The sequence below is a fragment of the Ambystoma mexicanum genome, chromosome 3p, assembly GCF_040938575.1.
Source record: "Ambystoma mexicanum isolate Mex_15411 chromosome 3p, UKY_AmexF1_1, whole genome shotgun sequence".
Lineage (NCBI taxonomy): Eukaryota > Metazoa > Chordata > Amphibia > Caudata > Ambystomatidae > Ambystoma > Ambystoma mexicanum.
In genome coordinates this window covers 1,127,186,455-1,127,213,417 of record NC_090925.1, presented here as the reverse complement: position 1 = coordinate 1,127,213,417, position 26,963 = coordinate 1,127,186,455, and the positions used below count along the sequence as shown (strand labels likewise).

At 44.4% G+C, this 26,963-nt stretch overlaps 1 protein-coding gene across 1 annotated transcript in view; it reads right to left on the bottom strand.

Annotated features, from left to right (window-relative positions):
• LOC138579826 (ABC transporter F family member 4-like) overlaps window positions 1-26,963 on the bottom strand; it is a 613,068-nt gene that overhangs the window by 91,069 nt on the left and 495,036 nt on the right. The window contains exon 8 of the mRNA XM_069650053.1: window positions 15,777-15,989. Coding sequence (XP_069506154.1) covers window positions 15,777-15,989 — 213 coding nt within the window. The remainder of the gene's footprint in view (window positions 1-15,776; window positions 15,990-26,963) is intronic.

Below are 26,963 nucleotides of genomic sequence, written 5' to 3'. Positions count from 1 at the left end.
TCATCTGCCTTGCTTCCGAACAACCTCAAGCCGTCAAATGGCATATTGAGTAGTATGGCCTGCACATCTGGTGCAAAACCTGAATTTCTCAGCCATGCAAACCTGCGTAGCACTGTGCTAGAAGCCATGGACCTACTAATGCTGTCAGTAGTGTCCAGTCCTGACTGGAGGCATTCCCCCATAGCCTCCTTTCCATCTTTAACAATCACCAGGAAACCATCACGTTCCACGCCCTCAGGAATGTGCTCAGCTGCCCCAGAAATACAATCCCACAGGCTGTATGTGAATCTTGCCAGGGTGCAAGTCACATTTCTTGATTTTAAGGCCATACTGCACAAAGAAAAAATCTTGCGAGCACAGGCATCAATTTCATCCCTATCTGGGGGAATAGAAGGGTATGCAGATTGTCTGGTGGATGTGGCTGCCTGGACCACTAAGATTTCAGGCGAAGGATGCTTAGATAAATAATCAGGATCAGAGGATGAAGGTCTATATTTTCTTGCAAAATTCTTGTTGACTGCCGGTCCTGGATTCTAGGATTTCCCATGCGGCCATAACCTTCCTCTGTAGTGCATTATGGAAAGGGAGAACAGGATCCTTTCTAGGCCCTTGACTCAGAATGTCCATCATTTCGCCTTGTTCGTAACTGGGTGAACTCCTTTTGCACCCCATGAACTCCACCACTCTATTCATTATATTTCTATAAGCTGAGTCGGCATGATCAGCTGGGTCAGGTTTATCGAATTCCAATTCTGTACCACTTGCTGTTTGGAGACAGTCATAGAGGTCAGACATTTTAGATTAAAGGCCAATTAGTTCTTCAGGAACATCTTTTGTATCATAACTAACCCCAAAAGGGGAAGTCTCCTCCTCCGAGGATTGTTCTTCCTCATAAATAGAGGCCATAGACTTGAAAAAGTATTTTCTTGGTATATGAGTATAAATATTACCCGTGGTTTGTGGAGGCATCGACCTTGGTTTTGCCAATGGCGTCGACACTGGTGCCAGAATCCATGTTTTCCTCGACAAGGGCGTGGATGGTGTCGATGTTGTCGACACCGGCTTCGATACAGTCGAAGGAGCCTTCGACAGCGGCGCCGTCAAGGAAGGTGTCGACAAAGCCCTCGAGACTGTTGTCGAGTAAATCTTCGACAGAGGCTTCGTGGACACCTTTGACACAGGTATCGAACACAGTTTGGAACCTGACGCCATTTCGTCTGGTGTCGCCTTCAGTTTGTGCACCGAAAGGCCCGTCTTGCTCTTTTTATGAGGTGTCAGAGAGATTTCTCTTGACGACACCCCCGACGATTTCTCACCAGATTTAGAGCATCTAGTCTCTGACCTTCCTCTGTCATCTTTATGATGAGCTGGGGCATGGTCTTTGTGTGATTTCTTCGAGGGGGTCGGGCCGTATTCTCAATTATTTGCATCACGAAGGGTCTAAAAGCCTCCTATTTTCTAGGGGAATCATGCTTGGATGGACAAGTGATCACCGCTTCACCGGATTCATTAGATGAAGAAGAAGTAGATGGAGATCAATGTTACGCTCACCTGGTCTCTGCGGGGACGTTGGTTCACAGTTGAAGCCCTCCCTGGATTCGGCTCCCCGGGATCGGTTCTCACCCCCAGCTACTGCCTAGTACACTGTTCTGGATGCTGGTACTGCCCCTGCGGGAACACGAGAGGCAATGAGAAGGGCGTGGAGGTATCATGACTCCCCTCAGACCTTTCGTGCCAAAATGAGGTAAGTAAGCGTTTACCCATATAGGCTCACCTGATATATAGTTAAGGCGAGCTCTCCGTCCTGCTTCTCATTAGCAGGGCGCTTCAAAATGACCTAGTTACTTCACTGGTCCAGGGATGTGGCGGCTCAGGCCAGCTGTGACCGAATCCACTTGAAGGTAGGAGTTTTTGTGATGATTATTGTTCATAAGTATTAATGTCTTGTCACACGATTTAAGTTTGCACTCCTAATAATGTCTCTTTCTCCCTTGTAGGTGATGGTGGCCCAGCGGAGCCATAGCGCCAGTGGAGGACTTTCAAGAGTTCCCAAGAAGATGACTAGTTGGAATCCAAAGGTAAGCGATAGATGCGATGGGGTGCGACCTTAGCAAATGTCTCTATTAGGTTTCTAACCTTATTTGTTCTTTCCTCCTGCAGGTATAGTCCGGCGGCGCTTGGGGAAGAGTTGCGGTGCGCGGACCAGGCGACGGGTGAAGGATGCCTGCGACCACGACAAAGCTGACCGTGTAGAACCTCTGAGATGGTGTCCAAGGTGAAGGTCGGGTAAGGCACACAGTTGGTGGTGGTATCCCACGAGCCAGGTAAGTGCGCTCTGGTCGATCGCGGATGGAGTCACTGCGAGCAGGTAAGAGACGCTTCAGCGATTATTCAGCTGGTTCAGATGGAGAAAAAACGGGTAAGTGGCGCCTCTGCGATGGTTTGGCTGGCTATGCAGGTAAAATGCCTCTCCGCGATAGTTTCACTGGACGACAGGTAAGGAACTTCTCTGAGAGGGTTTGCTGGGAAAAAAAGTAAGAGGCTTCTCCAGGATGGTTGCACTGGAAACTGGTACGATGCTTCTCAGGCGGCGGTGAGCATTACGCTGCTTAGGCAGAATAACACAAAGCCTAGGCCTGCAGGCGGGGCAGGCTTAAATAGCCTGGCCCCGGCCATGCCCCCTTGCTCTGCTAGATGGTTCCACCCTGCCACTCCCAAATGATGCTGCACATGCAGCTGCACTGATTCTTATGGCCGCGTCCGTCCCAGATACACGTGGTTGATTGAGATGAGATGGAATGACATGTTCCCAAAGGGAAAAGTGTGCAGAGCACACTTTCTTATGAGTCTGGCACCAAAGGCACCAGGACTGGGTCCAACTGGACCCTTTAGGGGATGTTAACTGGGGTTCCTGTCCAGTGGCCATGACAGCACTCCCCCTCAAGGCCCCTCTCATGATTGTCCTCCTTCCTGGTCTTGGTTTGGTGGGGTTATTACAATGTCCAGTGGCCATGACAATCAATGATGTCTTTTCCTCACCTTCTTCTTCGAAGAAGAAGATTTCCGTGATAGACTCCTCGATCTGGGTTTTTTTTCCTTACGTTGAGACTTTTCCCTAGACTCTGCAGAGCCTTTATTTTTCTTCAAAGCATTTGAAGATTCTTCCCCCACCGCCAATTTACCTTGTTGTTCCTTGAGAGCTTTACCCGTCATAGCTTGATAGGAACCGCAGTCATCAACTCGATGGTCGGAGCCGAAGTCACCAGAGTCAAACTCAATGGGAGCCGGATATCGACATTTTCTTCCCACAATTCTGGCATTTTTTAAAGCCAGTTTTAGCTGAAGAAGACATCTCGAATACTGTTTTGATACACACGAAGCAAAAGCTTTCGGAAAAACGGAACTGAAGCCAATGGGCGCGGCTTGAGCCCTTTATAATTCAGATGACAGCGATCCTCTAAGGCAGCCCTTGAGGGACATCGATGCTGTGACCTCGAACACAGCACCCTCTGGTGGGAAAACGTTTTTCTGAAGCAGCAAAGCTGAAGATACGAATATATCTAAGATGAGGAATACATGGGAGGACACAATCCATTCGAAGCGGGTGAAATAATCACTAGCTTGAGGTGGAGGTCAGGTGAGCCTTTATTGACTTGGATGTTGTGCATGTATGATGGTGGAGCTGGAGGCTTATTAGTGGATTCTACTGATTCTCCACGCTTCTTGCCTTTGTCCACGGACACCAATATTCAAGAGGTATTACGGGATGTCCAGCCGCCAGATGCTAATGGACAGCCCTCACAGGTGTCATTATTGCCCCTGGCTGTTTAGGGGTGTAATTGTAAATATCCAACTACCACAGATTGGTCCAATGGGGAGCAGAAGTGGCAGTTCAAAAGATTAGAGAACATGCTATGAAAGAAGCAGTTCATGTAGATGAGCCAGTGCATATGGGGGTGGTGCCACGGTCAGTGTCAACTAGAAATATGGTTATTAGAATTGCCCCACCTGCATATAAAAGTGCATCCTGACTTTGCTAGTAGGCATGACTGGCAAACCCACTGATGAAGTGGTGGATGCTATACAGTAATTGTCAGATCTGGGTGAATGGGTCAAGGTGAAGACAAGCCTTGAGAAACGGAGAGGAGCACTGAGAGGGGAAAAGATAGCAGAGATTCCTGGGCGTCAAGAAATTGCATGTTTCTGGCACTATTGAAGAAGGGTGTGCCGCAGTAAGAAATTGATGGTATTGAAACCAGGGAGATCTATGATTTGTACAAAAATATAGGGCTTGCTGGGAAAGAGTGCTACAAAACAAGTCAAGAGACAGGGTGGTGTCTAAGCAGAAGAGAGACACTTCACTTTCAGCGCCTCCTTAGGAGGGGCAAGGAGAAAGATCTATGAGGATTCCTTCCCAATACCAGCCAACATATGCTGATTTGAGAAAAACAGTGAGTACAATGTTGGAGGCTGAGTCTGGGTACAATCATTCTAAATTTGAATAGGATCATGTCCCGGCAGTGTTAGCTCACATATAAATTGACAGACGATATCATGTTAATATTAAGATTTTTTGGAAACCTAAGAACACACAGGATGTCCCAGCTTTGATTGACACCAGGCAGAGGCCTCATTGTTTCATGGAAATCCTCCAAGATTTAAAGGTCAACACTTTACCATTACTTGGCTGGGTGGAAAAGAGACACCCTCAGTACAGTCAGGAGAGGAAATGAAGATCGGCAATTTGAAAAAGAAAAGAAATATCAAATGTTGATTGTCCCGATACCTGAATACAGTATTGGATTTGACATTTTGGAAGGGTTGAATTTAGGGTTAGGAAGTAAAATGTATCAATTTGGAGTGAAAGCATTCACTTGTGCACCAGTTATTGTAGGCAAATTGACAATCCTTCCGTTGCACATGCCAATGGCCACGAAACTTGTGTCAACGAAACAATCCTGCATTCTCGGGGGAAATAAGAACATTTCAGACACCATTAAAAAATATGTAGAGGCAGGAGTATTGAGGTCAGTCTCTACTGCTTGTAACAATCCTGTCTGGCCTCTTAAAAAGGGGATGAAAGCTGGAGGATGACTGTGGACTACAGAGAGTTAAATAAACACACTCCCCCTTTAGTTTCCGCAGTACCAGATACTGTTACCTTTATTGAGAACATACAGACGTTTGAGGGCATTTGGTATGCTGTACTAGATTTGGCAAATTATTTTTTCTCTGTGCCAATTGCCGAAGAGTGCCAGGAGCAGTTCTCATTTTCTTCGGGTGGGCGTCAGTTCACAGTCACAATATTGCCTACTTGCATAGTCCCACCCTCTTTCACGAGCTGGTGGCAGAACAGTTAGACAAAATGCCATGTAAGCCTGACATGCAAATCTCAGATTACATTGATGATATTCTGATTCAGGGCAAAGAGGAGCGCAGGCTGGGAAATTAACCCAAACAAGATTCAAGGGCCAGCTGAGACTGCGATATTTTTGGGAATTCAATGGCCCAATGGGCACCGAGAGATAGTGACAGTGGATTTTGTACACAGCATATACCACATTTAGGGCAAATCTTGGCCCCGCTTTACAAAGTGACATGAAAGAATATGAATTTGAATGGGGCGAAGAGCAGCAGAGAGCATTTTATTTGGCATAGGACACAGTGCAACGTGTGCTCGATTTGTGGCCTTTGGAATCAGGAGAAGTGGAACTAAATGTATCTGTGCAGGGGAATTATGCTAACTGGAGTTTGTGGCAGAAGTAAGACAATAAACAAGTCCTTTTGGAATTTTGGAGCCACAAAATTACCTGAGGCAGGTGATGAATACACTCCATTCGAGAAGCAATTGCAAGCATGTTATTGGGCTCTTATTGATACAGAACAATTGACAGTGGGTCATGATGTACTGATTAGACCTGAGATCCCAATTATGCAGCGGGTGTTGGGTTCTCCTAGGACACACAGAGTAGGACATGATCAAGATGGCAGTGCAATCAAATAGAAATGGTAGATTCAGGAGAGAGCCAAATCAGGAAAGGGTGGGGTTGCGAAATTACACGAGCAAGTGGATAATATACCACCCATAGATTCCATACCACAAGAAGTGACTGAAGTATATTAGTCTCCAGTGAAATAGGGAGTACCTTATCGAGATCTGACAGTGGAGCAGACAGAGCATGCCTGGTTTACCGATGGCTCTGCTCGCTATGTAGGAACTGAGCGCTACTGGAAAGCAGTGTCATATAATCCCAAGACAAAAAAAATCTTGACAACTCCAGGGAAAGGGAGGAGCAGTCAGCGTGCAGAACTCTATGCAGTCTATCAAGCTTTGAAACCAGAAACACCTGGTCAATGTCATTTGTACACTAATTCATGGTCAGTGGCAAATGGGATAACTATGTGGCTGCTAACATGGCAAAGGAATGGCTGGAAAATACGTTCAAAAGAATTGTGGTGAAAAGAACTATGGCATGATATTTGGGAAATGCTATCACAAAGTGAAGTAACAGTGTATCGTGTGAATGCACACTGTTCTTCTGACACATTAGAACGTTGGTTTAATTCTGCTGCAGAGGAACACACCAAGATTTCATCTGTGGATGTGGAGGCTCAGGAGGACGAATTGGAGGGTCTGGCCAAGTGGGCTCACTAGAAATGTGGGCACCTTGGAAAAAAAGCTATTCTCAGGTGGGCACAAGCTTGGGGGATTAATATCCCTTTAGAGCTAGTGAAAACAATCAGTTTGCAATGTCCTGTGTGTCAGTATCAAAACATATACTCATCCCTCATATTGTCCAGGGCACTTTGCGAAGAGGCAAGTTACTGGGTCCAATCTGGCAGATCGATTATATCAGTACTATGCCAATCAGTAAAGGCTTCCAATATGCATGCACCATTGTGGATACTTTTTCAGGATATTCGATGGTGTTGCCATGCAAGAGAGCCTCAACATTGAACACTATTAAGTTGTTAGACTAGATTATATTGGAGTGCCCTTGCAAATTCAGAGTGAAAATGGCACACATTTCACAGGTAAACTAATTCAGGAGTATTGTCGGGAGAACAATGATGAGTGGCTCTACCATGTCCCATATCATCCACAAGGGGCGGCCCTGATTGAGAGAATGAATGGTTTCTTGAAAGAGCAATTGCGTAAGTCAGGAAATGGTAACCTTGTAGGCTGGCGTGTGCTTGTGTTTGATGCTGTAAAAGTGTTTATGACAATAGGCCAGTGGCTGAGTGTGAGACGCCTGTCACACACTTGTTAACACCTACTGTGAAGATGCAACCGAATTCAGCTATAGATACCTTGTTGTATTGGGAGTTTACGCCAGTTACTTTACTTGGGTCCTTACCGAGCAACTGCAGAATCTGCAGGAGTAGATTTGCATGCTCATAGAGAAATCACATTAGAAACTAGAGGTATAATAGTCATTGAGACTGGGATTGGAGAACAGATTCCCTCAGAACATATGGGATTGATTGCCCCTAGATATGGATTAGCATTGAAGGTTATCCGTGTACTTTGAGGAGTGATAGATGCTCACTATCAAGGAGAGATCAAAGTCATTTTAATGAACAGCGGAGATCAGATATTGCCTATCCATGTAGGCGATAGGATAGCCCATGATTGTCATGCCTGTTACACTGACCATGGTCAAAAAGGGAGAGTCCCCTACAGTGTTAACTACTCAGGGGAACCATGGTTTTTGTTCATTAGACCGCATGGTACTGGGTGCAAAAGAAAGTGTGGGTGAAGAAGCTAAGTGGCCCACCTGTACCCACAGATGTAATTGAGTCAGTTGTGTTAATATTGGAACCTGCCAAGGAAAAATGGGACTATGTTCCAGCTGACAAATGTTATTTACGAAAATACTTATCAACACTGATATGCCTTTTCTGAATTACTTTATAGATTCTGTGCCTGGCTGGTACAAGTGTAATTCTAAGTGGTCTCCATTTGGTAGACTTATGTTACACAGAGCAGAAGCAATTCAAAATTTCACATTCACGCAATCTACCAATGTGAATCTGATGAGGTTGGAGAATGAGATTCATGAGTCACTTGATGCCAACACCGACATACCAGTCCAAGCAGGCACAAATAAATTAATTTGCAAAGCACTGAGGATAAACCAAATACAAGCTGCCCAAACATAAAATATATGGACTTACTTGGCTTGAGAAATCTTAAATATCTCTCTTGCTTATCAAACTCACATAATGGAATGGAGCTACTAAGAACCTATTTGTTAGCGGTGCCAACAACTGCTTCAACTTTGAGACACATTTTGAGTGTGATGCATAACAACTCTTCAGTGGAGGATCTGGTTTTTGTTGACCTGTCAGCCAGAGGAGGTTGGCAAGTGTCAGCAATTGAATATGAATCAAGAAATCAGCTGAACTGTGTTTGAAGAACAATTATGTGCACGTGCCCCAACACATGCACTAACGTGACCAACACCATGATTTGCAATCATACAATTGTAACTGCTATTCAGTTGAACCATGTCAAACCAGTTGGATGGTTATTCTCATGCGGGAATACTACATTTACTTACATTCCTTCTAAAATCTCTGGAGGGGCATGTGCAGTAACGCAGCTAGCCTTAACCTTGTTTCATTTGCAACCAGCATTACATCGAGTTAAGAGATATATTTTTGAATCTATAGGGCTAACGCCAGCTTGCATTTATTGTCTTAACCAGAGGTTCTAGCTCTCGCTTCTTCTTTGGTGGGAGTTTGGGGATTAGCTGCTGGGGGCTATACATCTTTGATTACGCTAGCATGTTTAGTAGCTTTTGACTAATCACTTTTAGATAGCAAAGACCTGCTATTGACTACCTATTATTGAAACATAATTTAGGGTGCAATCCTTTTGAAGGAATCTGCTGCTTTAACCTGAGTGACCATTCTCAGTCTGTGCAAAACCACATCCAGAAATTGGAGGATTTGACAAATGAGGTTAGTTCTTTTCATTCTAGGAACTGGTGGGATTGAGTATTTTCCTGGATCTCAAATATTGGTGAAATCCTATGTAACACTTTTGCTTGCATCTTTATTATTTTTATGATTTTGATGTTGTTTTGCTGTTGCTTGCAATGTATTTTTAGCTTAGCAATAATGTTCCATAGATTTCAGAAACCCAATTTAGTGCCACTGAGCTATGTAATTCAAATGTCCAAGGGTGGAATGTAATGCATTAAAAAAATGTAATATCTTTGAGTCAAATATGGAGTCTATGTGAAATGCATTCTGGGTGCAGCAGTGGACGTTTGCTTCCAATTCTCAGTGAAAGCTTAATTTGTGAATTTTATCTGCATTTTATGAAAGACTCGAAAAACATTTTGTTGTTGGCCAGGCCACTCAAGGTTTGTTTTGAATTCTGCAGGAGCCGAAAGGAGTTCTTACGGCTCCCATGAGAACCATAGAGTGTTTACTTGTCACGGCATTCCACAGAGTACATCGTCCGGGTCTCTATGAAGTGCTATCAGCAGGTGACCTTTCTGGGAAATTATTAGTCTATAATTGTGTAAGTTAGATTGGGGCATCAGACGAGGCAGGCAAAGAGAGGCAAAGAGCTTCAGCTGAACCGAGAGACGGTGGACAAAGCGAATCCGGTTCCAGTCCTGTTGTGCTGTCTCTCAGCGCCAAGCCTGGTTTGAGATGCTATCCAGTGAAGTTCTTGGCAGGGATGAAGTGGTACGAACCAATGCTAATGGTGATGTAACCTTTTTTCTAATTCTGCATTTTATTTTGAAATGTTTATTTGAGTTAATAAACGGTCATATAAGTGCCAGTTTTATAATCACTGAGAGTGAGTGAATTCTTGTGTTCCAAGTGTACATTGCCTTCCTATTCATTGTGTTGGGGAAAACAATAAGATATATAGACATTTGTGCACTGATATTTATGAGAGCAAAACAGATACATTGACAGCTTGCTGGCTACTGCAAAGTGCTATCAGCAGGGAAACCTTTGTTCTGTTAAAACGTGTATTTCACCTTTCTGAAAGCAGGCGTTTTCAAATGATTTAACATTTTTGAGCCGCAGACTTGAGTGTGTAATTTCATTTAGTTTTGTGTTGGTGGGGTGGGTGTAGAATGCAAGGGTGAGTAGAACCTCAGCTCGTTTGTTGCTTTAGTGGAATAAGCTATGTCCTGCATGTTACAAACTGGCTGCTGCAGCAGGAGGCACATTGACACCTTGAGATATCTTCCAGGAGTTGCACATTCTGACTTGCAAGGCACATCATACCTCTCAGGGATCTCTAACATCCCGGAAGGGGGACTGAATCTAACCCTGAGCCATTTCCAATTCAATATACTTTCTTACAAAAACAAGATTTTCATGAATTTTGATTAATACATTTAACGCTCAATTGAAATGCAGGTTCCTATCTTTCATGTCATAGCTTGCAATAGATCAAAAATGTGCTTCTGTCTGTTCTGGCACTCTATCAGTTCCATGGGCCACACCTGCACTTAGGCGGTGCCAGACACTTCTTGGGAACTGCCACCAAGTATTGTTTTTTTAAATGTATATCATATTACAGTGATATTGTAAACATATTTCTTTTAGTGTACTGACGAACAATGCTCTGTGATGCCACTTCTTGTTTTGTCAAGGGGTGAAAGGTTGTATGTCATCACTTCCCGTGATGTCACTTGGGGGGCAGGGACAAATGATATCACTTCCTGTAATGTCATCAGAGGTCAAGGGTCGTGTAATGTCACTTCTGCTACCACTGACATTTTGGTGAAATGACGTCCCTGCCTGCAGGCACAGTCCTCCTTGTCATATTTGGTTGGGATTTGACAGGTGGAGTACACAATGCATCTCAGAAGCGGGAGGTCCAAAACCTTCCACCTGCCATGGAGAGCCTAATTAACTAGCAAAGTCTCTGTGGATCCGCCCTGTCTGTTTGTTTACCCGCTGCAGATGGTGGCAGTAATTAACATACTATTAGAGTATACTTCAAACAGACCATCATGGGGCTTGGCTGCAGAGGCTAAAACAAAGGAAACCGGAAACCCCAACACCCTTTTCATACTGTGTCAATTTGAAGCCAGCTCCCGCCACTCAGTATCAAGAGGAGCGACCTGTCATGTCTGGGACTATGTATTTACAGTAGTTACCCCGCAGGGGAACCCCATTCAGAAGGTATGAGTGTGTGGAGTGATAGAGACAGAAAGTCTGTTCCTTCTGCAGATTCAAGGGAGACCTGCCGCTTTAAACAGGAACCATTAACTAGACAGACCCTTTGATCCACAACAGACAGGACGATGGATGGGCCTTAGTATTACATGGTTTCACCCCTTTACCTTTTCTGTTGCAAAGCACTCTTGTTATGACCTCATGCATACAGGAGATTGTTGGTGGGGACCCAAGATTGATTCATTAAGGTAGGCTTAGCCTACACCAATCACTGTGCGCCCAGTTGGCTTTAAAAGAGGGCTGAACCCCTCTTTTGGGCAGATCATCTGAAGACTTAATAGTAGAGTAATAAGAAGAACCCAGCATTGGACCCTGGCTGAAGGTACAGTCTGCCTTTCCTGTTCCACCAGAGAAGGATGGCCAGGGCATCCAAGAGGGAAGCAACATCCCTCCCCTAAACATCACCCAGGGAACAGAGGGAGATACTGAATCCAGAGGACCCTCCAGCAGCTCCAGAACAGGTAACCAGCCAGCACACAGCATGCCCAGCTAGGCTGTGCAGCAAGATTTCTAGCTTGGAAGTGGCAGAAAGTCTCTGAACCAAACCAAGCACAAGGCAGCTGCCCACAACACTCTCCTCAGCTTTGGGCCATCTGCCTTAAAGGACTCGAGCCCAGTGAAGAAGCTAGAAGGAGTGTATCAACAAGCAGCTACCAATAACTGCCTTAAAGGACATTTTCAAGCCAGTGAAGCCCCTCAAGCTGCAACCAACTGCACCGCTGAATGTTGTTATGCCGCAGTCGCGCAAGATGTCAGAGGCACCTCGACCAGTGCTTCGGAACCGCCAATCAGCACTGAGACAACGATTACTAACCCCAAGCCGCCGTGTAGGCCAGCCTGCAGCCATCCGTCCAGCCTTGCTCGCCAAACTACCTGCCGCCTAATACCCACAGCTCTCTCCCGTCTCAAACTCTGGTCGCGGGAGCTGCAAAGCGCCCTGAAACCGACACGACCATATCGAGCACCAAGAACTTCTACAAGCGCAAGGTACATTGTGGTTCTGTCTCCCTGGTCCATCTCCGAAGGCCCATAGTGACAGTGCTCCCTTTGTCTTGAAACCAAGTATCCTTGAACTGTCTGTCCTCTGCATTCCTTTACAGGGTGGGTTGTATTTGGTAGTGTGCTAGAGCTGTCTTTTGTGATAATAATAAAGTAGATATTTTAAAACAAACTTGACTGAACAGTCTCTTATCATTGGGTAATAATTGTATTTTCACTGTGTTGCAATTATCCAACGATCCACGACCTTGCAGAGATAAGCCTGCCGTTCCCTCCACGTTACCAAAATTGGATACGGTGGTTTATAATTTACTTGTGTTTCTAATGTGTTCTGATCCCTTATGGTGTACTAGAGGTGTGAGGCTGATTGATAGTTTAGAAACCGATATTCATCCCTGGACCACTGGTGCCACGGAAGTTGATTCGTCACAGTATATTGGGATCCTGCCCTGCCCATATCATTTCCCTACACTCACCACTGTCACATTGAGGTACACTTTGGTGATCTTGAACCCAGGAAGCAGGGTTTGAAAGCAGGTAAGAGTAAGGCCAAGTTATAAGTAAGGTGTAAGAGATATAATGTGTGCCCGTCTACACCGGTCTCCCATTAAGGTGTGAAAAATGATCCGAATAAACTCTGGTGGGACTCTGGCCGGTCTTTTCTTTTTAGTGAAGGGACGGGTTATGAACCTACACACTTACAATCCATCAAAAATAAGGTGCATCACAGATGACAATACCATAAAGGGTTTAAAAATAATTAAATTTAAAGTGTATTAACTAAAATACTCTGTACCATCACAAAATTATATAATTCAATAATAGTACATAGTGTATTCCTCTTTCATTCTACAATACAGGTATTTCAAGTTCATTCCACAATTAATGTGATCAGTGATGACACATAATTAGATCCCAATTCATTCTGCATAATTCATAAAAACAACCCATAAACACAAAGTGTAAAAAGACCTACAAAATACAGTAACTAATTACATAAAAAATGGAGTGACTAATTCTGTTTCCTAACTACAGTTAAATCAATGTCATAAGATAGGATGGGATGGGAAGAATTAACTTAATAAGTTGTCCGCCCTCTTTTTCTGCTCAACATTCAGAACCTTTAATGGAGAACTTTCTTCAGGAGCTAATCGTTCTGTCACTTCTCAGCAAGCTAAATTATCTAGCTTTTACTTAAGGAAATCACTTCCACCACAATCTCCTCATCCTCACTGTCAAAGAAAAAGAAAATACAGGGCACTCATAAGCGCTTAATGCTAGTCTTTTTTAGGATTGGCAGGACTTTAGCCTGCCACTCATTTCACTCCCCCACCCGGTACAATTACCTGGGTAGAGGTCAGACGCCACACACCCCCCGGTTTGAGGTAGTGATCCAGAGACTCTTTGTATTAATTATGTGTAAAATTATCACCCTGCTACATCTGCGTTCCGCGCAACCTTGGAACTGCCAGTGTCCACCCTGCCACCCCCCCAACCGCCTCTGCTTCTCTCACCCTCTACATCCCTTCCCTCCCACTTACCTGAATAGGTTGGACATGAGAGGAGCGGTGTTGCGTCACTACTCCTCTCATGTTCGCTGGCTGCCAGGGATCCGATTGGAGCCTCACTTCCATTGCCATGTCAGCCATGTTGTATTACTATTTCTTTGAAAGAACGGGTCATGCACTCATCGTGAAATATTCTTTCAAAGAAACAAAGGCCTATTAGCACCCTAAAATGTAAACATGGTGTGCTAATGCCCATAATGACGAGGTTACCCAGGCTGCAGCAGGTGGTAACGGCACAGGGCCCTTGTAGAAGGCCCTCACTTCTTTCGTGCCTACTAACTCAGGCCACAGGCCATTAACACCGGTACGGCCCGGGTAACTCTTCATTATGGCCATAATGTAAGTTATAGACAAACACCATTAACACGTGGGTTTGCTGTTGCCACATGTTATGTTATGTTAAATGCATTTAATAAAGCGCAGCAAAGACCCAAGGGTATCTTGGTGCTGGAATATCTAGAATCAACCGATGGGCCATCACAAAACAGAAAACGAAGAAGACCACTCCTAACTAGATAAATAAAAATGTCTTAAGTATTTTCCTGAAGGACAGGAGGTCTAAGATAGCCCTCAGGAAAAAAGGGAGGGAGTTCCAAAGAACTGCAGCCACAACAGAGAAAGGCCGGCAACCAAAAGTGCTCCTAGAAACCTGAGGAAAACAAAGGAGCAAGAGGTCAGCTGAGCGAAGATTACAGGAAGGAACATACTTGACAAACTTCTCCTGAACATACATGGCTCCAGAGCCATAGAAGGCCTATGGGCAATGCAGAATGATTTAAATTTGACTCTGGCTTCCACAGGGAGCCAGTGGAGATTTCTAACACCTGAGAGGTGTAGGCAAATTTAGGCAGTCCCACAACCAGGTGGGAAGCAGAATTTTACAGACCCTGCAAAAGTTGAGTCAAGAATTTAGGTTGAGAAAGAAACAGAGCATTATAGTAATCAAGCATACCAGATATGGTAGCAGGAACTACCTGACTTCTTAAACTCTCTGGAATGTAAGGCATCATGTTCCTCAATGTTCTGAGTTTAAAAGGGCCAGTGCTGCATCTCACGCTAATCTCTGGGATCAAAGACAGTGATGAGGTGATTGTCACTCCCAAATTCTTAACTATGGACACTGGAGTGGGCAGAGGGCCCCAGGAAATTCGCCAGAAATCCCTTAACCACAATGCACGATCTCCCTAAAATCATTATTTCTGTGTTCTCAGAATTGAGCTTGAGTCAATTGGCATTCATCCAATTTCTGATGTCTGAAAGACAATTGCTCAAGCGGTCAAGATGGTGAACAATTCTGAGAATCAGCTCTATATCATTGCATAGGCATAAAAGCAGCTGCCGTGGACGTGAATGAGTTTGACCAGAGGGAGGACATAAATGTTAAACAATAATGGTGAAATAGCCAAGCCCTGTGGCACTCCACATGTAAGAGGGGTAGTGGGAGGGAGAGAATTTGGGTCCAGTCGGCAAGAAATCACTAATACACAAATCATGCACAAACAAATACTTCTCATGCCAGATAGCAGTCAGCTTCCTAAGGGTGGATGGATCATGCTCAATACGCAATCAAAATTCACATGTCAACCGAAAACACAATACATGTACAAATTACGTTTAGAAAAAGCAGAGAAATAACAATTAAAAAATAAAAGGAAGAAATCAGTGAAAAAAACAAGATTTTAAGAATTATTATGTTAGGAATTTCCCAAACACATTACACCACTACATCACAGCACTCAATTTAACTATAGCATAACTGTTACCTAACTTATATTTATATTAACACATGTCCTAATTTCCATAGGAAATCATTGATTTACCAGGACTCTGGACACTTGGGTGGAATTCAAAGGATTAAACTGAACTCAAATGGACATAAGCTCAAGTATATACATTAAATATGAATGTATTTCTATGAAAAATATTGTGAAATCGATAAATTGCACTTCTGAATAACTTTACACAACATACCAATGTCAAGTAGCATACCTTCATATCGGTCTGTGTTTCCTGAGGTTTTGTTTCAGTAGTGGAGAGAGCATGAATACTGGATTCCTTAAGTCGTTTTTGGCGAACTTTGGACAATCTGGTCCTTCTCAATCTCCTGCTGTGCTCCTGCCATTCCAATGCTAAATCCTCTGCCACCTGCACCTCCAGAATTGGGCTTGGCAGATCTTCTGTGTAGCAGCTATCCCCCCTGACCTGATGAATAAACAGAAACTCAATGCTGGCTCAAGAAGCACATCTGGTAGCCTTGCACGTGTCTAAAAACATATGATGATGTCCTTTTATTTGGATAAGCTAGTGAGGCATCGGATATAGCGAGAGAGCTTGAGTGGGTTGAATATCGTTGCCACCGATCAAAACTACTTAAACATTGAAAATAAGCAGTCACTAAATGTACGATCGTGCAGTAAAAACATGTACCCAGTTAGTGCACGTTTAAAGCAAAACATTTTTATTTTATTGTATTTGGTTTAATCAAACCTTTACAAATTTTCATTCAGTATAAGTAAAAATTCAAATCATATCAAACAAGATAAAAGAAATATTATTCCTACTATATATTTTACATAGCATAATAAAAAGTAAACATAAAGAACCTAGGAAATGAAATCAATCTCACACTATACAATCAATATTTCATTAGTCTCCTACCATTTGACACAGTTCATAGTATATATAGTAATTACTTCTCAATGAATCAAGTAGCTAGATGCAGAGTCTATTTCATTCAGTGATAATAAAAAATCCAGAGTAGAAGTTCCACTTATACATTCTATTCAGTCTTGATAGCTTTGAGAAAAACCTGCAAGTGCCAGTCCTTCCCAGACACATTGTATATTGAGACACCGTTTCCACAGTATATCAGAAGAACAAAACAGATGATAGTCATTTAGAGTTCTTAAATAGATATTCCTTAGATGTTACAATGATACACACTGTAGAACTAGATGTTTCACAGACTCGGAAGTAGACTGACAAAACCTACAGTAAATTTCCTCTGGAGGTATTAATTTCCTTCTTAACAGAGTATCTTTAGTTAACAGGATATTCCATCTCAACCTCATTAATAACTCCCGATAGTACCGATTTGGAAATTGAAACAAGATTTTAGAGAGGGAGCCTCGAAACTTATGTTCATGAGCCAAATGGCTAATTGATATATATGAGTGAAAGGATTCAGTGGTTAGGTTCCAATCCTGCTCCAGCAGAAGTTTTTTGATTTGCATCAGATTACTAACCAACACATCGACACTGGAGCCTAATTTTTGTAGGATAGTTTCACATGTATTCTTAAGCTCTAATAGATACACTGAGCAGCTTATATTACTTCCAATTAGTTAATATAGGGTTTAAGGAGGGGTTGGGGGCATATTTTTCGCATATAATGTTAATAGCCTCCACTTTACACGGGCCCAAAGAGAAACATATCCTAACTCAAACCTAATAGCCACTAATGTCACAGCATTTGTTATTCCGAGGATCCGTCTCCAAATTTTCCCCTCAATTTTCTTCAAATTTTCCTCAATCATACGGGGTGAGACAAATTCTAACCCATATATCAGTTTAGGCACAATCTTACCCTCAAAGAACATTAGTGCAGGTTTTAAAGAAAACCTACTAAATTTACAATCTATCTTTACAATCTGAGATTCCAGAAACAGCCTTGTTTAAGAGGATCTCCCTATTAGTTTTACTTTCCCTATGAGACCCAAAGTGAAATCCCAGATACCTAACACTGGTAGATTTACCCAATAAGGTTCCTTCAATTTGCCACATTGGCTGTAAGTTCTTGCGCAGTGCTTTGGTAAATGCCAACGTTTTAGGGTTTTTTGGATTTATGATTAGTCCATTTTCTGTCGCATATTTAGAGAAAATTTCCATCAGGCGTTGCAGACCCACCTTTGTACGATCAAAGATCAAAAATTCATCTGCATACGCTAGCCATATGATTTTACTTTGGCCGATTGTTGGCGCTATTAACCCTTCTTTCATAAAACTTGCATCCACATCTGACATGTACTGATTGAAGATCCATGGTGCCAGAACACACCCCTGTCTAACTCCCCGGTAAGTTCGTACTCTCATCGACATATCTCCTTTCTGACTGGGACGCATCTGAATCCCACAATTCTCATACACCCCCTCAATGAGACCCAACAGCAGTGTTTTTTCCATAATCTGCCACGGTTTACACCATCAAATGCAGCTGAGAGGTCAACTGAGGCCACAAAAGTGCAGCCTTCTCTCCATGAATCCTCTTGAATGCATTTGAGAGTAAGTCCATTGATGTTCGTTGAGTGGCCCTTTCGGAACCCAGTTTGAAATGTACCAAGTGGATGGGATTGGTTTTCCCATTCCTCCAAGTGCATGAGCAATAGCGCAGAAAAGATTTTACAATCTGCATCTATGAGCGAAATCAGCCGGTAATTTTTCAGTTCCGACCTACTCCCTGTAACGCTTAACTGGAATCCTCTGGAGCGTAATACCTTCCCAGCCTGTGGACCTGATACCGTGGAGCCTTTAGGATTCTGTTTCTATTTGAACAACACATGACAATGATAGAAATGCTATAACATCTATTAACTAAGATAATACTACATGAGTTGTGTATCCCCTTAAATCACTCCCTTCTAGTTCTAGGGCTGAATTCACTCTCACCTGTGTTTTATTATTGTGGAGCTCTCCATCCTGCTTTTCTACAGGGGCGCATTGAGATGGAGAAACAATGGTAACTTGGGTTGCTGATGAACTTTATAGATTCTTGCCTTGAAATGTCTATTCTTTTAAGAATTAGTCTTTGGGTAAGTAAACAGGTGAAGATATTATAATCTTAAGGGCTTGAATTGATTCCTACGTTGGAGAGTTCTCTCTTTCTAATTACTTTTGTTCTTTTTCTCTTTTTTGCAGGTTCCAGGAGTTCGGGAAAAGAATTATGGCTGTGAATGGCTGCAGAGTTACTCAGGATGAGAACATGTTTTTAAAACTTAAGTTCGCCAATACGGAGTAACTGTAACCTTCAAGGTGGAGCGTGGTAACAACTGTTAGGTGAAAACTTGAAGTTACTTCAGGTACGTAAACGCTCATAAAACGTCTTCTCTGTTAAACTGTTAAGTTCGTTATTTAATGAAATACCTCTTGTGTTGTCTGCAGGTTTTCGGAAGGCTGAGGGAAAAACCTTAGGAAGATGCGGTGGCTCCGGAAGAAATTTCTGACTGAAAATGCTGCGGCTGCGAGTGAAAAACTGCTGACTGAAGATGCTGCGACTGTGAGTGAAACTTCTGAATGAAGATGCTGCGATAGCGAGCGAATAAATATTCTTAACTGAAGATAACCGCGTCAGAGATAACTTCTGCCGGGTAAGTCTCTTCTGTGTACTATGGTACTCTGTAGCTTTTCGTAAAACTAATGTCTCTATTATCTCCTTTTTCACAGGTTCTGTGAGGAGAAACACAGGTAGCGTTACCCACTGTCATCAGAGCAGACGCAAAGTGCGCGTTCCAGCGGAGGTGGGGCTTAAGTAGCTCCTCTGAAAATATTAATAGAACCGTGCTGCTACTTGTAAATGGGTTTTGCGGCGGCCATGTTAAGTGTATGAAATTACTGTTGAACATCACAGTAGTCTATGGAAGTAGATGCTGTGGATGGTGTAAATGCCATACGTGCCACGCTAACACCCACCTTTGACCTGCTGATTGATATAATGTTCCCTGTCTAGCCTGAATGAGGATCATTCTAGCCTATGCCCACTGACTTGGATCATGACAGTTTTCCCCCCCAAGACCCCTCCCAAGGATGGACCCTCTAGTGGGGTGATTCTGATGAACCTTCTGAAGCAATTTGGAGCATGAATATTGGAATTAGGTTCCCAAGTTCTGTCCTGTGGACCAAACCCTTTCCAATCCACTAAGTAGAACAACTTCCTTTTGACAATCTTGGAGTGTAAGATTTCTTTCACTAAGAATTCTGGTTCACCTTCTATAATCATGGGTTTGGGTGATGGTTGCAGTCTGGTCCGTAGATTCATTGGTTTTAAAAAGGAATCATGGAATACAGGATGTATTTGCATGTGAGATGGTAGGTTTAACCTTACTGCTATAGGGTTGACAATAGCTTCCACAGAGAATGGGCCCAGAAACCTAGGCTTGAATTTACGTGGGCCCTTAAGCGCAATGTGATTCGAAGACAACACTACCTTGTCTCCCACCTTATAATCTGGAGATTTTCTACGAAGTTTATCTGAACATTTCTTTTGACTTTCCTTTGCTATAGTTAAATGTCTCAGGACCTCTTTCTGTACCTGGGTAATGTTCTCATGAAGATTCTGTACTGCTGGCATTTCCAAGGATTCTGTTGGATCTAAGGTAGAGGTCCGAGGATGTGAACCTTTAAGGATGTAAAAAGGGGTATAACCTGTGGAGGTGTGTTCAGAGTTATTGTAAGCATACTCTGCTAACCAGAGGACATTCACCCAAGAACAATCTATTTGGTGGAGAAGATATTGAAGCTATTGTTCTAAGGTTTGATTGGTTCTCTCAGTTTGACCATCAGTTTGTGGGTGATGGCTAGTAGATAAACGAGGCGCTTCCGGAACCGGAGATGGTTCTCCTTAAGTTTCAGAGTGGCAGGGAGGCTGTTCCAGAGGGAGGCCCCAGCCGAGGAAAGATATCTACCCCCAACTTTCTGCTTGGAGAAGCGACTGACCCTAGGGAGTTGGAGGTGGAGGAGCGAAGAGCTCGAGTGGGAAGGTATTTACGTAGGGAGAGTTGAAGGTATTTTAGACCCAGGCCTCAGAAAACCTTGGGAACAATGCAAAGGGACTTGAATTCAATACGTGCAGCCACTGGGAGCCAATGAAGAGATTTCAGGGCTGGAGAGATACGGTCCCTGGGCTTGAGGCCAAGGACAACTCTTGCAGTCCAGTTCTGGATGAGTTGCAGAGGGCGGAGAGCAGAAGCAGGCAGATTTAGAAAGAGGCTGTTGCAGTAGACCAGCCTAGAGAGAACCAGAGCTCTCTAGACGGTAAGCTTCTGGGGGAAGGAGAGGAAATGAAGAATACCTCTGAGGAGGTGCAGTTGGTAGTTTGACTTCTTAGAGACATCAGAGATGTGAGGAGAAAAGGAGAGTGTGGAGTCTCCAGGAGCTGCTGTCCTTTACAATTGGGTCCTTCGCCATGGGTGCTGCATGGGCAGGGGCTGCCCTTGGAGTGTGATGGGAGGTGAATCAGTGCTTCTCTAAGATCAGTGAGCAAGGGGTCTGCATCTGCATTACCTCGGGTAATTTAGGGTGAAACCCTAAGTCCCTAAAGAGTATACAAAGGTCTGAGAGCCCCTCAACCAAGAACGAACATGGCCATGACTCATGTTTGTTCTCAGTAGAGGGGCTCCTACACCCTTGTTGAATTTGTAAAACCTGGGGTTTCACTCTAGGTCACACAGGGTAATCCCGATGTGGACCCCTTACTCACTGTGCCTTAGAGTATTACGCTCACCTGGTCTCTGCGGAGGCGTTGGGGCATGGTTGCAGCCCTCCCTGAACTTGAATCACCCCCCTCAGGCCTCTCCCTCAGTAGGTGATACTGCTCCTGCGTGAAGATAGCAGTGTGTGAGTGCGCCAATCTGTGATTGTTGTATCCCTCGAACCCTTCACCTCAAAGTACGGTTTCTGTGAGCAAACGGTGGCCCATAAAGCTCACCTGTGAATTATGGAAGATAAGCTCTCCGTCCTGCTACTTCTGGCAGGGGCGCGTCAAATGTGATCTAGTTCCTACACTGATCCCTGATAAGGATTAGTCCAGTCCGGCTGCGACTATGTTTCTCCTTATGATTCGTAAGTTTTTCTTGAGCTCTTGAGCTCGTTCTGTTTAATGTCTTTATATGTTGCTCCTATTTATGCACGCAATAATGTCTCTCTTCTGTTTTCTTCCCTTAGATGGGAATGCAGCCTCAATGCAGCTGTGAGAAACGAGACGCGGCCGGAAGGAAGATGGATGCTACCGCAATATTCGACAGCAGGTAAGTGATGGTTTAAGGAAAAGCGCAAAGTATGGCGAAGCGCAACCTTATACGATGTCTAACCTTGTCTTCTGTTTTTCCTTGCAGGCGCAGCTGTTGACGATGGAGTGTGCCGTGCTGCAGTGCCAAGATTTCGGCGTTCCGGAAAGTATAAAGATGAATACTTGGTTCGCCGAAGAGATGTACAGGTAAGAACAGCTTCCCCCAGTTGGTAAGTATGCTGGCAGGAAGCAGGATGTCCAGGAAGCAGGATCTTCAAAGGTAAGTCTGACCTCAGGAGGCGACGGTGAGTGTTACACTGCTTGCAAGTGCAGAATAACGCGAAGCGTCTGTCTTGAGGATCGGGGCAACTTTATATAGCTGAGATTGTGGGCACGCCCATTAGGGCCAGCTTACCAGCCACACCCTGCCACTCCTAGAGAGTGAGCATGTGCAAAGGCAATCCATCAGCAGCCACACCCAAGAATACACTTGGGGCTGCTTAATGGATGGAATGTTCAAGGTTAATGCATCCTGCTTAATGGATGGAATGTTCAAGGTTAATGCATCTGAAGTGCTATGTGCATAATAAAAGCTTTTTGGTGTTAAATGGATGTTCTTGTTTACTTTTGTTCATGAGCCTGGCGCCAAAGGCGCCAGGACAGTGTCCACCCAGGTCTCCTGTGCATGTGACCCCTGCATGCCTGCACCCCTGACTTCATGGCCATGACAGCACTCCCCCTCAAGGCCCCTCTCAAGGGTGGTTCTCCTCCCGTTCCTGGTTTGGTGGGATTATTGCGATGGAACTGTCTGATTAAACATGGAGCATGGACGTGTTCACTGGGTTCCCAAGTTTGGTCTTGAGGTCCGTAACCTTTCCATCAATTAGGTAATATAATTTTGATCGAACCACCTTGGAGTCCAGGATGGATTTGACTTCATATTCTGATTCTCCATCTATTACTTCGGGCTCTGGCAGAGAACTAAACCGTGTATTGGATTTCATGGGTTTGAGGAGAGAGACATGAAATACGGGGTCAATTTTCATGTGAGATGGTAACTCCAATTTCATGCCGACAGCATTGATTATGGACTTTATAGTATAGGGGCCCAGGTATCTTGGGCGGAAAGCTCTTGGCCCCTTCAGGGGAATATATTTGGATGCTAACCACACCTTTTCTCCAATCTGGTAGGCGGGAGCTTCCTTCCGATGTCGATCAGCAAACATTTTTTGTCTTTCCTTAGCCTTGGTCAGATGCTCTGTCACCTCCTTAAAAACCTAAGTGATGGTTTTATGCAAGTTTTTTATGGCTGGCATTTCCAGGGTTTGGGTGGATCAAATACTGATGTCCTCGGATGTCTTCCGTGCACAGTGTAGAATGGAGTTGGCCTTGTGCTTGTGTGAACTGAGTTGTTGTATGCATACTCAGCTTTTCAGAGTTTATTTTTCCAAGAATCCTCGGACTGTTGCAACATACACCTGAGATATTGCTCTAAAGTTTGGTTGGTTCGTTCAGTTTGCCCATCAGTTTGAGGGTGATGGCTTGTGGACAACCGGAGATCGATTTTGGCAATCGTACAACACTTTCTCTAAAAGGCAGAAACAAACTGAGTTCCGTGATCAGATACTAATATTGATGGAAATCCATGCAATCAAAGAATTTGCTCTAGGAACACGGAAGCGAGAGTTGACGCAGTTGGGAGTCCCTTCAGAGGGATGAAATGGGCCATTTTGGAGAATAAGTCCAAAACGACTAATATGGTGTTGTATCCATTGCAGGGTCGAAGATCCGTGATGAAGTCCATCGACAGGGTATGCCAAGGTGCTGGCGGTACTGTTAGGGGATGTAGTAAGCTAGCAGGGTTCTGCTTCTATGACTTGTGTTGTGCACAGACACTGCAGGTTTCAATAAATTGGGCAATGTCTTTTCACCAGGTTGGCCACCAGTAGTTTTGTTTTACCTTAGCCTGAGTTTTGGCTATTCTTGGGTGCCCTTCCACTACTGAATCGTGGTCATTTCTGATGATTTGCTTTTGCAGTTCTTGGTCTTGGACATATAATCATCCTTGGAAATACGGTAGATTGTCTTCGATGGTGTACACGTCACCTTTTAACAGCCATTCCTGTTGTGTTGATTGATCCATCGGGGATTGCAAACTGGTTCTTTGGTCATTGTTGGGGTGATTTCCCGGGGGGTCGGCAGGGCTGTCCGCGGACCTCCGGGGTTAGGGAGGCCCCAACTCCTCCCGCAGTCCCCAATGAGTATGAGACACACGCAAGAGCAAGACGTTACTGCTGTTTATTAGATGAAACAGCAGGTATAGGTTCTGGGATCACAGGTCATCCGGGAAGACTTCTCGCAAGATTGGGCTCGCAGGCCCTTTTTTGCTTGCGTGACGCCACACTGTGCGTCACATGGACAACTTCCCCCAAAACCTAACGCCTCTTCGGGTTGGCTCCCCGAGTGATAGGGTTAGTATAGACACATATGGAAAAGTTAGTAATTGGTAGAGAAGAGGTCAGGTGGAACGCTTGGATCATCCCTAGAATTCGTCACAACAGAATGGTTACATAGGGAAGGTTAGTGATTGGCTAGTTTGTGATGCCGTCAGTGGTTAGCCCCCGTGCCCTGATTGGTTCATCTGTGAGCCCCCAAGCCTGGGACCATTGTCGTTCCCAGCTCATGGTGTACCTGGTGTTAGAAACAATGTATGACTATGTGTCAGTGATGGACAATGGACAGGTCTGCCTTTCACTGCATGACCGCTTCTTTCTCACCACCGTCACTGTCCGATTTGTCGCCTTTTTGTAGCAGTCGGTGTCCCAAATGTGAGACCCCAGAGTTTCCCTGGTCCCTGGGACATGACATTGCGTCAGGTCGACCTGGTCACGTGTTGTGAGACCGTGGCTGGAGCAGAATTATGAGCATTTGATTTGTATTTCGGCTCTGAGGGGTGGTTAGCCATGGCAGGTGTATACTTGGCTCAGGGCACGCAGCGTGTATGTTGCAACTTCGTGGCCTTGGTTGCGAGGCCCTCGTCGGGGTTTGTTCTGCACGATCAGCGTTTTGCAGTTCCGTCTGAGCTGCTTTTGGCCTGTGGCTCTGGTTTTGCTGCCTACTCTGATGTTGAGGCCTACTCTAGCCTCGTCTATGGATGGAGGCAGATGGTTCACGACACTGTGGTCGCGCAGGACGACATGGGTCCTTATATATAGGTATCCTACGTCACCGTGGTTTTAGTAGCCAGGAAGCATTTGCAAGCATGTGCACAAGCTCTTCTTGCGTCTTGTGTTTCTGCAGTGCTGTAGCTTAGCCTATGTGAAAAAAATAACAATGATGCATGAATGAATGTAGCTGTCCCTTACGTCATGGTGCTGAGTATGTTCTTTGTGTGGATTTGTGTGCGTATGACCAGTGTGCATGGTGGCACATGTGTTACCCTCCCGTTGACTATGTTGTCATGGAATCTCTAACAATGGTGGTTTTCATTGTTGCAATTTAATCGATCTGATCCATATGATCGATGTCGGCGTCACCTAATGATCTGACACATGGTTTGATTGACGAACAGTTCCCCTGGCTGTGTGGGGCATGGCCATAGTGGACGTTGACGTCTGGGGCATCTGTGAGTGGGTCGAATTCCTCTCGTGGTGGGTGCTTGGGTCGTGACGTTCTAGGCCATTGTCTGGATGAGAATCGGGGGAAGGGATCGTCCCATTTTCCCTCTTCAGTCCCCCCTCTGGTCAACTTTACGACCGCAAAATTATCCACTCTCTTGCCTCCTCGTACTCGCCATACCTTCGTTATCCCTGCCAAGTGTCCGTATTTGTCCACATCATCTTTAAATGACCAATACATATAAACACATCCACCTCCGGGTTTGCAATAAACCCATTTCCCAACAAAGCTTTTTGGGTTCCTTGGATTTTCAACTTTGATTGATGGGGGTACACGTCTGCTTCTACTATTTGTTGGTGCAGCCGTTCATGTTCCTTAATGATAATGTCTGTATTCTTATCGTCTTCAGCTGGCATTAAGACATGCATACCTCTCATTTCTACAGCAGTGCGCTTAGATCTTGTCTTCCATACCTTCACCCCCATTATATCAGCCATTCCTAAGATCACACACCCTGCTATTACCTTGAGGCCGTCTGAAAGCCAAGATGGCATCCAGGACCGGATGTAGTCGAACCAGCTGCCATCCTTCTTCACTCCTTTTGCTTTGTCTTCCATCTTGGCATGCATCTGAGCGAGCTGCGATACTGCTTCCGATAGTGTACCATTTTCTTCATCGTTGGCAGGGTTAAATGTGCAACACAAACTTCCAATTTTCACGCAAACACCTCCTTCCATTGCTGTCAAAAGGTCCAGTACATATCTATTTTGTAGGGCCACCATCCTTATTGCTCTTAATTCTTTTATTGCGTTGAATCCATTCACTGTGGAGTTAATGGTCAGCATGAGCTCCCACCTGGTGATCTGCAACCATTTGGCATTGGCGTAGGCTTGCACTCCTGGATGTATTATGGAGGAGAAGAACATTGCTGCTCTGCTGAATAGCCTATGTGCTGGTGGGATGTCACTCAGGGCCGTCTCTGATTTGCCCCACACGTAGTTCCCTGTCAGTGGTTCTCCTTGTCTCTTCACTCTTGACAAGTGGGTGGTGTTGTTCCAGTGTTTTCTTCCTACCGACTTCAGCGATCTTTTCTTCTTCTTGTTCCCTTCGTCCATCTTAGGGAAATTTTCCAAGTTAACATGTTTCTGTGGTAACACTAGTGATGGTACGTTTATGTGTAACATAGTACATACTCCATCCCACATTGGCGGCAAACTGTTGTATGCCATTGCTCCACAGGGCCAGTAGTGGTCCATCAGTATAGCTGTTCCTGCACCCCCCTCAGGAAGCTTTATTGTTCTCTTGCATCCTTCGTTTGTTCCAACGTCTATTTCGCCGTCATGTTTGTAACATAGTGTTGGTGCTGTCAGCGGGAGTATTGTTATGGGTTCCTTTTCTTTATCTAACCAGGTCACCAGTGCTGCACTCTTTGTCCATTCTTTATAGCACTTATCATTTTCTTCTTGTACTTTCATCACTGATGACTTTGCCAATGTCAGCAAATTGCTACCTATAACTCTGTACACCCATCCATCCTTCGTGTATACTTTTCCGTATAT